Below are 12453 nucleotides of genomic sequence, written 5' to 3'. Positions count from 1 at the left end.
GAATTGAACTCAGGACCTCTAGAAGAGCAGCCAGTGCTCCTAACCTCTGAGCCATCTCAGAAGCAGTTTATGCTGGGGTTTGTAGAGATCATAGTGACACATGGGTATGATGTGGGAATGAAATTCTCAGACAGGGTTTGTAGTTCACTGGGTAAAATCCTGGGTTCTGATGAAACGAACAAACCCTTGCAAATGTCCTGTGTAGCCAAAATGCAAGTAGGAGGTGGTCTCTGCGCTAAGGTGGTCAGCACAGCCTGCTTGGGTTGTCTCAGACATAGAAGCCAGGGATGCCTGTAAAGGCTGAATGAACCTGTGCTGGGAAATCCGGGAATGTTAGGATTCTTTAAAAACATCTTATTCTTGAAGCTGGTGTGAGGGGTCAGTGGTTAAGAGCCCTGACTGCTCTTCCAGAGGATCCAGGTACCTACATGGTGGCTCACAATTGTGTGTAACTTCAGTTCCAGAGGATCCGATGCCTTCACTCAGACATACATGCAGGCAAAAATCCATAAAAAGGAAATAAAAATTAACAGAAATATTAAAAATATTATTCTTGGGGAATTTCATGCAAATAAATTCCCTATTATCTCCCTACACCTCGCCCTAATGTCCCCCAGACTCACCCATTCCTTCCTACTGTTGTGTAACACTGTTCCTGGGGAGACTTGAACAAGAGTCTGCTCACCTCAGATAGGAAATTAATAGTGACAGATCCCAGTGTGGCTGTCCCCAAAATCCAACTGGGTCCACTAGTGAGTTTTGTTGTGATTACTTAGAGGAATATGGGTGAGGGGTTACTAACAGAAACAGAAACCACTCAAAGACAGCCTCATCACCAAAGCCCACTCCAGCATGGGGGACAGCTCGGGTACCTTGGCACACACTGCAGATGTGTAGGGGACAGCTCGGGTACCTTGGCACACACTGCAGTGTGTAGGGGACAGCTCAGGAACCTTGACACACACTGCAGTGTGTAGGGGACAGCTCGGGTACCTTGGCACACACTGCAGTGTGTAGGGGACAGCTCAGGACCCTTGTCACACACTGCAGTGTGTAGGGGACAGCTCAGGAACCTTGGCACACACGGCAGATGTGTAGGGGACAGCTCAGGAACCTTGCACACACTGCAGTGTGTAGGGGACAGCTCAGGAACCTTGGCACACACTGCAGTGTGTAGGGGACAGCTCAGGAACCTTGCACACACTGCAGATGTGTAGGGGACAGCTCAGGAACCTTGGCGCACACACACTGCAGATGTGTAGGGGACAGCTCAGGAACCTTGCACACACTGCAGATGTGTAGGGGACAGCTCAGGAACCTTGGCGCACACACACTGCAGATGTGTAGGGGACAGCTCAGGAACCTTGCACACACACACTGCAGATGTGTAGGGGACAGCTCAGGAACCTTGCACACACTGCAGATGTGTAGGGGACAGCTCAGGAACCTTGGCGCACACACACTGCAGATGTGTAGGGGACAGCTCAGGAACCTTGGCACACACTGCAGATGTGTAGGGGACAGCTCAGGAACCTTGCACACACTGCAGATGTGTAGGGGACAGCTCAGGAACCTTGCACATACTGCAGATGTGTAGGGGACACCTCAGGAACCTTGGCACACACTGCAGATGTGTAGGGGACAGCTCAGGAACCTTGCACACACTGCAGATGTGTAGGGGACAGCTCAGGAACCTTGGCACATACTGCAGATGTGTAGGGGACACCTCAGGAACCTTGGCACACACTGCAGATCTGTAGGGGACAGCTCAGGAACCTTGCACATACTGCAGATGTGTAGGGGACACCTCAGGAACCTTGGCACACACGGCAGATGTGTAGGGGACAGCTCAGGAACCTTGCACATACTGCAGATGTGTAGGGGACAGCTCAGGACCCTTGGCACACACTGCAGTGTGTAGGGTACAGCTCAGGAACCTTGCACATACTGCAGATGTGTAGGGGACACCTCAGGAACCTTGGCACACACTGCAGATGTGTAGGGGACAGCTCAGGAACCTTGCACACACTGCAGATGTGTAGGGGACAGCTCAGGAACCTTGGCACACACTGCAGATGTGTAGGGGACAGCTCAGGAACCTTGCACACACTGCAGATGTGTAGGGGACAGCTCAGGAACCTTGCACATACTGCAGATGTGTAGGGGACACCTCAGGAACCTTGGCACACACGGCAGATGTGTAGGGGACAGCTCAGGACCCTTGTCATACACTGCAGTGTGTAGGGGTAGCTCAGGACCCTTGGCACACACTGCAGTGTGTAGGGGACAGCTCAGGACCCTTGTCACACACTGCAGTGTGTAGGGGACAGTTCAGGACCCTTGGCACACACTGCAGTGTGTTGGCAGTTCACCAGGCAGGAGACTGTCTTTTCCAGGAGCCCCAGTTGATCCTAGCTTTTCCAGTTACCCGTCTTGGCCTCTTCTGCTTCCAGGCAGTTTTCTTGTCTGTCTCTTAGTAGTCCTTGCTGCTTGTATATGCTTGGGGAGGGAGAACCTTGTTGAATCTGCTCAGTTTCAGCACTTCCTGAGCTTAAGGGGTGTTTTTCAGGATGGAATATTCACCTTCCTTTAGGACATCTTGTTATTTTTACTTCTTTCTTAACATTCTGTGCCCCTTTTTTGTTTTAAATTTAATCCTTTTTCTAAAAAAAAGGTTATTTAATTTGTATTTTATGTGTGTAGATATTTTACATGAATTTGTGTTTATATCGTGTGTGCATTGCTTGTGGCGGTCAGAAGAAGGTGTTGAATTCTACGGAATTAGAGTTACATATGGTTGTGATCCACCATGTGGGTTCTGGGAATGGAACCCTAGGTTCTTTGAAGAGCAGCAAGTGCTCCTAACATCTGAGCCATCTCTCCAGCTCTAACATCCTGTGTCTTGAGATATATGGTTTTGTCTGGGAAGAAATTGATACACAAAACCTACTCTCCCACACTTTGTATCCTCTTTTTTTTTTTTAAACAAAACTATAAAAACAAAAACTTGGAGGCCAATTTGTGTGTTGCTTGTATATTTATGGGACCCTTAAAGAGGACAGATTTTTCCCCTCCTTCAGAAGCCATTGACTGTCTATAGCGCCTCAGTTAGGTGTTTGGTACTCACAAGCTCCTTCATCTTTCATGGTGCACTGACGGCTGGCATGATTTGTGCAGGCAGCTATATAGGCACTGTGAGTTCGTGAGAGCAGTGGTCCCATCCTGTCCAGGAGATGCATGCGTACGAGTGAGTTTGTCGTGTGTGTGTGTGTGTGTGTGTGATAGACATCCCACCTGTGACTGAGCCCTTCAGTGACATGCATTCTCTGCGCGTTGATCACTGTGAGTGTCTGCATTAACTACTGCCCACTGCACAGAGAAACTTCCCTGATTGGGTCTGAGAGCTGCACTGACGTATGGGTGCAGAGTTGTGAATTCAGAGGACAGTTTAATAATATGCACATTAGCAGGATAATAGTAGTGAGTTCATCCCTGGCCTCTGTGAACTCCCCCACCACGAGTTCTTGACCAGACTACAGCGCCAGGCCTGTGTTTCTCCTTTTCGTTTGGGCCTTAAATACAATCATAAAGCAGCTGGTTATACTTGGAATTCATGCCGCTATTATACCTCTCGGTATATCTTGCTGTTCTGGTTAGTGTTATAGTTTACAGGGTTAAAGGCTGGGTAAGATTCTTGATGACTCTCCCTCCAGTCTTCGGCCACCTACGTAGTAACTTCCAGTAACTGTAGAAGCTTGCCAGCAGTGAGGTTAATACTATCTCATTTCTCCATGTCCTGTGACCAGTTGTGTGTGGTGTCATCAGCAATAGGGTCTTCCCATCAAAGTTTTGGTGGGCATCAAAGACCAGTGACAATGGCCTGTGTTGTTCTTAGGGTCTCTGGGACACCTCTGACCAACAACTCAAGGGGAGGTACCTCACACTTGGTATTGAGTTGTCCTGGAACTTGCTGTGTAGACCAGCTGGCCTTAAACTTAGAGATCTGGCTTCCTCTAAATCAGTGGTTGTTGTTGAATGACCCTTATACATGGGTTGCATATCAGGTATCCTCAATATCAGATATTTACATTATAATTCATAACAGAAGCAAAATGACAGTTATGAAGTAACAATGAAAACACGAGGAACTTTATTGAGGGTCACAGTATTAGGAAGGTTGAGAACCACTGCTCTAAGTGCTGGTACCGGGAGATTAGGCATTCCTAGTGATGTGATTTAGAATATGCACACAGTCACCTACGTTAGAAATTCCAGCATTTTCCCTCCTGAATTGGTGAAAGTTGTGGTTGTTTTGACTAGATAGTGGTTGGCACCTCAAGTGAGGGGTGGCTGTAGCTTTATGGTGTTAACCTCTGTAAAGTGGGAAGAGATGTTTTTGGGCAGTTGGCAACCTTGGATGCCATGTTAGAAAGCATGACCCAGTAATTGAGCTATGGGTCCTGAGAAGGCAAGAGAGGGGAGGAACACTTTAGTTTCCTGGGATTGGCAAGGCCTCTTTGGTTTTTTAAGACAGGATTTCTCTGTTGCTTTTGAGCCTGTCCTGGAACTCACTCTGTAGACCAGACTGGTCTCGAACTCACAGAGATCACCTGCCTCGGTCTCCCCAGTGCTGTCATTAAATAGGCACCCCTTTCCCAAGGGCTACTCCCTCCTCTATCAAGGTCTGAAAAGATGACAGCTTTCTAATGATAGAGGTGTTACCATTCATTGCTGCGGAACAGTACCTGAGAAAAGTCACAGGAGGAAATGTTTGTTTAGGCTCCCAGTTTGGTAGGTCTGTGGTCCATGGTAAGTCCATCTCAGTCATTGGTCTGCCTCTGTGAAAAAGACACTGGGCTGTGCTGTGTCGGATCATAGCAGAAAGGATGGAACAGAGTTGCTGACCTCATGGTATCTGGGTAGTAGAGACGGATGGACATACAGACAGACTGCCAGGGACAAAATACAACCCTCTCAGGGAATATCCTAAATTTTGAGCCCTCATGATCCAGACAATCACTTCTGAGAAACCCCGTCAGCCAGCAAGCAGCTTTGATCACATGGTTTCTCAGGATAGTTCAGATTCAACCGTAACAAAAGGAACACATACATTTTGAAGACTGTAATCTGTATCTCCTTTCTTCCTCTGGGAGATGTAGCCGCTTATGCTTTGGTGCATATCTGGTAACCACATGTTCTGTTTGGTTGAATTGCTGAACCCTGAATGCCCCTGGATATAACTGTGGCTGGAGAGATGGCTCAGAGGTTAAGAGCACTGCCTGTTCTTCCAGAGGTCCTGTGTTCAATTCCCAACAACTGCATGGTGACTCACAACCATCTGCCCACCACCGCCCGGCATGGCCTTCTTCTTATTTGGTTAACATGGCCATTCCTGAATCTTCTACATAAAACTATTTTGATTGATTTCTTGGAATGAATTCCTGTAAGTGGGGTGAATTTTTTTTTTTTTAGGGGTTTAAAATATAGTCACTGCAAAGGTTAAGTAAATTGAAGGCTCCCTTTTTTTAGTATTTGTCAGCTGGGTGGGACATTTAACTTTGTTAAATGAAAACTATTATCTTTAAAAATTAAAAATACATTTATTAAAAATGCTACATTTAATTATTTACTGCAAGTGTCTGTACATATGCATGTGTGTGGACTTTTACCTCCTGAGCCATTTCACCAGCCTTATTGTCTACCCTGTATCCGCTGTGTATTTTTAGTACTAGTCGTGGTGGTACTTTCATGCCACGCTGTACTGCATGAAGTATCTGCGGGCCACAGAATGTAAAACTCAACACCTCGTGTTCACTTCTTGGGATCCTACAGGAAGAGCCGCAGCTTGGAGCGCCAGAACCTCGGTTCCATTTAGTGCTGCTGTGAACAGAGTGACTGTTTCATTTGGTGAGGCTGTATCCACCTTGGGGAGGCTGTTGCCAGACTGCGCACTGTCTGTGCAGTGCAACACTGGCCTGAGGTCGTGTGAGACCAGGGTTTGCAGAGACGGACACGGTCACTGGGAATGGCCCCGGAGGTGCCCAGTGAATTTATTTACTTGGTTCTGAGTCACCTTTTTGGTGGGGTGCAGAGTGGGCCTGTGCACAGTGACGTGCTGTTCTCTGTTGAGATGCTGCTGTCTGGCCCTGCTACACTAACTGCCGGCAGCTGTCTGTGCTCTTCTTTGCCTGCGGCTCTGGAACCACACCTGCTTCCTGTAGTAGGTTTAAGGTGGAACTTCCCCTAACCATTTGTTTTCAAGTTTCTGAGACAGAATTCTACTCAGTCAGCCAAGGCTGGCCTGTGGTTCACGTGAGGTCCAGGTTGGTCTCAGAAATGCTATCTTTTTCTTGTCTCAGTCCCCCAGCTGCTGGAATTACAAATGTGAGCTACCATGCGGAACTTTTCCTATAACCTTTTGTTTTTCTTAATTGTTATTTTACTTTTAAGTTTATTTTTACTTTTATTTAAAAAGTGTTATTTGGAATTTTCATATGTGAACACAATGCATTTACTTAGATGCTATCTAGATACCGTGTCCTCATTCCCACCTCCAGCTTGTCTGGGAGACACCCTCCTGTCCATCCAGTTCTCTTTCCAACTTCATGTCTTGTTGTTGTTGTTCTATTTAGAAGGCAGTTTGTTTTCTGCGTTCCTTTGGCAAGATAATACTAATAGGGCCTATGATCTCCCCAGCCGTGGGTTATTGCCTAGGTATTTAGTACCAGACAGGAGTTCCTCCTTGTGGATGGGCCTTACATGCATTTAGAAAGCTGTTGGTTATGACTGTAATATTCATGCCACTGCTCTACCAATGGGTCTGTTTTGCCAGGCCAATCATTACTGTAGCTTACGGTCACATCTGTTGTTGGCTTTTCTCCCTCAGTAGCCTGTAAAACACCTTTTGGCACCAGGAAAGCTAGCCAGCAAGGAGGAAGCTTCCAGGTCAGAACAGCTTGATTTCTCTGTGTCCCCGTGATTAAAGTCTGTGTCTTTAGCAATCAGGTCCAGCTATCAAGTTCTGGTGAGAAAGAACACCTGCCAAAGAAAGATAAGGAAGCCAGGCAGGGCGACTTGTGATTTAATCCCAGCACTCAGACGACCTTTGTGAGTTCAAGGTCAGCCTGGTTAATACCGAGATTTCTAGGCTAACTAGAGAAAGCTACACTGTTAAACTCTGTCTTGAAAAACAAAACAAAACAAGAAAAAAAATAAAGACAAGGAGAATAATAGAGCTTTACTCTTTAAAATTTTTTTTTCATAAATTGTACATATATATAATTTTTCAATATATATGGGTATTTTGCCTGCATGTATGTCTGTGTACCATGCGCAAACAGAGCCCTTGGAGGCCAGAAGAGAACACTGGATCCCCTGGTACTGGAGTTACTTACGGTTGTTAGCCACCATGTGGCTGCTGGAAATTGAATCCAGGACATCTGGAAGAAAGTCCAGCATTCTATTTTTTTTTTAAAGATTTGTTATATATGCAGTGTTCCTGCATACATTCCTGCCAGAAGAGGGCACCAGATCTCATTTTGTGAGCCATCAGATGGTTGCTGGGAATTTAACTCAGGATCCCGAAGAGCAGTCAGTGCTCTTAACCTCTGAGCCATCTCTCCAGCCCCAGCCAGTGCTCTTAGTCACCCAGCCAAGCCTTCAGCTCCCAGATTTACTCTTGATGGCATCAGTCTGAAAAAGTAGCTCCTGTTTTCTGTTTCTATATGCAAGGACTACTGGACATGATGTCTGGACTGGAGAGGGTGACGCAGGACAATCTCGTGAACTTTGGAGGCCATCTTAGGCTACATAATGATACTCTCTCTAAAGAAAAAAGTACCAAAGAAAAAGATAAAGCAAGGCATATTTTATGAAGAAGGAAATTTGGAACAGAAGTATTAGAAAAATCCTACAGATGAATTCTAGTGACACATAGGGTATTTTTGTCTTTTTCAGTGCTGTTATTATCATTGTCATTATTATCAGTATTAGGTTTTTCGAGACAGTTTTCTGTGTAACAACTCTGACTATCCTGGAATCGGTTTATAGGCCAGGTTGGCTTGGAACTCCCAGAGATCCGCCTGCCTCTGCCTCCCGAGTGCTGGGATTAAAGGTGTGCACCAACACTGCTCGGCTTTCATTGCTGTTATTAAGTTGAACATATGTAGCACAGTCTCACAAGGTAGCACCGTACTTTTCTATTTTTTATTTTTAACACCAGGCTGACTGGTGTATGCCGTGTGTCAGGCCTGTGATTGCTTCTGTCATCTCTAATTATGAAAATATGACGAAAGCCTGTTTTGGTATCTGGGTTGCTCCCTGTGGATAGACCCTAAGGGGTGCAAATCTTGGGCCTCTCTTGGGCCCCGGGTGTGCCAGACAGCCTGGAGAATACCTGCTTTGGGCTGGACCGAGTGTGTCATGTAGTTGGTGTCTGTATTGGTTGTACTGCTGCGACTGTAACCTCACCGCGAGCGAGCGAGACACTGAGTAGCTCCATTCGCTGTGGTGGGAGGTGGCTTATGTGCAGTGCACCAGGAAACAGAGAGCGTCCTGAACTACAGTCCAGATGGTAACTTTTTTTTTTTTTCCAAGACAGGGTTTCTCTGTAGCTTTGGAGCCTGTCCTGGAACTAGCTCTTGTAGACCAGGCTGGTGTCGAACTCACAGAGATCCGCCTGCCTCTGCCTCCTGAGTGCTGCGATTAATATCCTCTGGATATTACAGCTTTCCACATCCCCTTGCTTGGGGTTCCCTGAGCTCTGATGTGATTGATTTGATGGAGTGTTCTGAGGTTTCTGTCTCTGCAGAATGCCTGGCTGTGGGTCTCTGTATTTGTTCCCTGTCTGCTGCAGACACCACTTGGCAGGGAAGAGGAGTTTTAACAAAAGTAAGGAAACCCAAAATGCCAAAAAAAGGCCTACGTCAGCTCTGGCCAGCACCGAAAGACAGAAAAGAAGAAAAGGGAAAAGTGACACCTTTCTGAGTCAGGATCCAGAGAAGCAGCCGACCTGGTGGAACCCTGTGGTGGCTTGTAGGCACTGCACTAGGAAGTGGGAATTCTGGGAAGGAAAGTGCATTCTGTCCCACTGAAGGACTAATTACTCCTCCCATCTCCTAAGCATGACCTACGTAAACCACTTTCCTCTTTCCTTCGGTCCCTGGTCGTTATGCTTAATTTCCTCTTAGCTCCATTTCCCCTGATACAGAGTTTTCTCACCTGGGCGGTGTCCTTCCTTGTCCAGCTCTCCTTTGCAAGTCCTCGAGGTTTGTCTGTGAGCCTGGGAGCCTTCTTTGGGAAGGTAGTGCCATCTGTCCCCCTCTGAAGTTTGTCTTCTGGTCTCTTTCTTTGGGGTTACACCTTTGGGCTGCCTTCTCTCTTGGCATCAGCCCTGAGAGGGCAGAACCTTGCTTGTTTTTTTCATTATCGGACCCGTTTAGAGTCACAGAACCAGAGGTCTGGGCTCACATTGTCAGCTGGACGTTGGGTGGAAGGAACCAGGCATGCGTAGCATGAGGTGGAAGTTATGTGACCCATAAAGGCTGTGGTAGAGAGGTCCTTGGGTTAGATTGGCTGTCGGATGAGGTTTTGGAGGATTTATCTTGAGGTTAAGGGATACACTTGGAAGGAGACGGAGCTGAGAAGTAGGCGGATGTTCCCTGCCACGGTGGGGATAAATGTGTCCATTGATTTGTGAAGCTGCTGGATGAGTTGTCCCAGGAGGGAAGGCGGGAAGGTGGTGAGGCCTGTGAGTAACTTCGTGAGAGAGTCTCGTGGGAAATCAGCTGCTGGACCATGATGGTCAGGGGCTGTGGTTCGCTAGAGAGAGCACCGTGTATGTAGGCAGCTGCCCTGCTTAGGGGTACAAGGTGACTGGGAGGAAAAGTGTGTGGTGGTTGCTGGGATGTGGCTGAGTTCAGCACTGGAGTCCTGTTGAACTCCTCCTGTGTTTGTGTTCCTCTGCAGGTTTATCGTACGTCCTGATGTCAAGCAGAGAAAGATGGCCAGTTTTCTGGACTGGAGCCTGTGTACCTTGGCCCACTCCTCCTTCCAGACCATCGAGGGTGTCATTGTCATGGACGGGATGCTGCAGGCCCTGGTAAGCACCAGGGACAGCTTGTGGATCTGTGGGACTGTGTTTCCAAACTGATGGTTCATCCCCAAACTGTTGGCTCCAGTGACTCTAGGTTCCAGCGACTGGAGCATGGTGGGGTTTGTTTGCATCACAGAAGTGTGGTTTCATCTGCTGCGGTGTTTAGTGTTTGAGGCTGACCAGGAGTGGTGGCTAACAGGAGAAAGCCGATGAAGTGCGCATCACCACTAGGGGGCAGTGGTGTCTGTAGAACTGCAGCCGTGTTCTTGCGGGTTTTGCTTAGTTTCGTTGACTAAAGCAGTCAGTGACGCCAGCCCTTGTGAACGAGGCAGAAGGCTTGAAATCTGATCCTGTTTGAATTAGTGGGTTAATCCGAAGTTTCTAGTATCTGAGTTTAAATACAGAGTCTGGGACCTGTCTCGAGAAGCCCGTTGTGCCTGACCTACTATTGCTGGTCTTCTCAAGAAGAAAGCTCTAGTGTGAAATCCTGTGAACAGGGCTAGGAAGCTCCTGCACCAGTACTCAGGAGGTCACAGATGGACTTCTAAGACTTTGTTTGGTTTTGATGCTCAGTGTTCAGAAGGTCATAGTGCCTCTAATGCTGTTACTAGGGTTAGTGTTTACGAGGTCACAGCGGCCTTCTGAGGCCCCGGTATTGAGAGTCAGCATTCAGGAGGAGGGCATGGATTGGAGGGTTGCAGATGATCTTCTGGACTGTAGGCTCCAGGGCCAGACATGTCTTCTTGACTTTCTTTGACTACACTGGGTGAGATTTGAGAGTAGTTCTTGTCCTTGTCTTTGAGGCAGAGGAAACAGGATCCTTTGGGGAAGTTTGAAGGCAACCAGCCATACTGGCATCTGGGGTTTGGCTGTCTGCACACCTTTACACAGGTCCTGAGTCAGGGTGGGAGGTGCCAGGGCCAGGTGCCCGAAACCCTGGGAAGGGGACGTGGACCCCCTGCATCTGCCTCTGCAGCTGTGTGTGCACCCTAGCTGTGGGAGCGAGAAATGCTTGATCTCCTCATTTTCAGTTGTGTTGCTGTTGCCTTCAGAGGGCTGCCCTTCAAAACACGTAGGAAGGAAACCTGGGAAAATGAGATGTTTATGTCCTGTGCAAATCGAAATGTGATTTGCTTGCTATGAGGACTGGCTCTTCCTTTGTTTTGTTTGTCCACAGAGTTGTGCAGTAACCACCGTCTCCCTCAGTCTGTCACTCCACACACCACACCACTCCATGGCACCCGTGGTTCCTGACCTGCATTCGTCTGTGGATGTGGCTTTTAGTTTACATGTTTAGACTCATGAAGGATAGGCTTCTTTCACTGAGCACAGTGTCCGTAGGTCTGTCCGTCCTGTGGCGTGTGTCAGTCCTCCACTTCTTCACTCCTTTTTTGTGGTCAGACAATGTTTCATTATGTGGTTGGTTGTGATTAGTGCTACAGGGAACATAAGAGTTTTCTTTTTATTTGTGTGTGTGTGCATGTTTAAATTTATGTTTACAACTAATTCTCTTGGGTATGTAGCAGTAATTTTTTCTAATGTGTGTGATAATAGATATTTAACTCAGCAGATAGTGTTTCAGCTCATAGTGTTTTTTTTTTTTTTTTTCTCTCTCTGGTAGTGCTGGGTTGTCAGACAAAGACCCTTAAACATGCTAGGCAAGCACTGAACCATCTAGGTTTACCTAGTCCCTAATAGTTTTTTTTAGATCATATTTTGTCTTTGAAGTGTTTTTTAAAAATTATGGTTGTGGGGCTCAAGAGATGGCTCACTTGCTGCCTTTCCAGGTGGACCCGGTTCAGTGTCCAGGATCCATGTTGGGAGGTGCACAACTCCTGTAACTAGTTCCCAGAGATCTGATGCCATCTTTTGGCCTCTGTGAGCACTTATACACACATGTGCACACACACAGATCACACACGTATACCCATAATTAGAAGTAAAATAAATCTTGAGAAAAATTATGGTTGCCTTCACATGTCAGTTATAGTGTGTACGTATATGCACACATGTGTATTTCTTTTACTATATATATATATATATATATATTGTGTGTGTGTGTGTGTGTGTAAAAGTTATGGTTGTCACTTTTGTCATATTGGTGAACTGTGAGGTTCTGCCTGTGGCAGATATCTTTGGGATTTGCGAGTACAGAAGGATAGCCCACACCTCTAGAGGCTTTGCTCTAGCTGTGTGGAGAGGGTTTATTGTGATTTTCATTTTGATTGCAGTAGCGGTTGGTACAAGCAGTGACCTACCCTGAAGGGTAGCATGAGGAGGGAGGGGGGAAGGATGCAGAGGTCACATCTGTGTGCCCCCCATGATTGATTTATAAATCACGGTAGGTAGTATGCATTTGT

The 12453-nt window shown here is 46.9% G+C and overlaps 1 protein-coding gene across 1 annotated transcript in view; it reads left to right on the top strand.

Moving 5' to 3' along the window:
• Positions 1 to 12453, top strand: part of LOC121444067 (tubulin-specific chaperone D) — a 147584-nt gene that overhangs the window by 9521 nt on the left and 125610 nt on the right. The window contains exon 7 of the mRNA XM_041645813.1: positions 9967 to 10099. Within this exon, the coding sequence (XP_041501747.1) occupies positions 9967 to 10099 (133 nt within the window). The remainder of the gene's footprint in view (positions 1 to 9966; positions 10100 to 12453) is intronic.

This window comes from Microtus oregoni, unplaced genomic scaffold (genome assembly GCF_018167655.1).
Source record: "Microtus oregoni isolate MIOR12 unplaced genomic scaffold, Mior012 000117F_ref0000505, whole genome shotgun sequence".
NCBI classification, from domain to species: domain Eukaryota; kingdom Metazoa; phylum Chordata; class Mammalia; order Rodentia; family Cricetidae; genus Microtus; species Microtus oregoni.
Note: the sequence above shows the minus strand (reverse complement) of the source record. Positions and strands in the feature narration are given on the sequence as shown.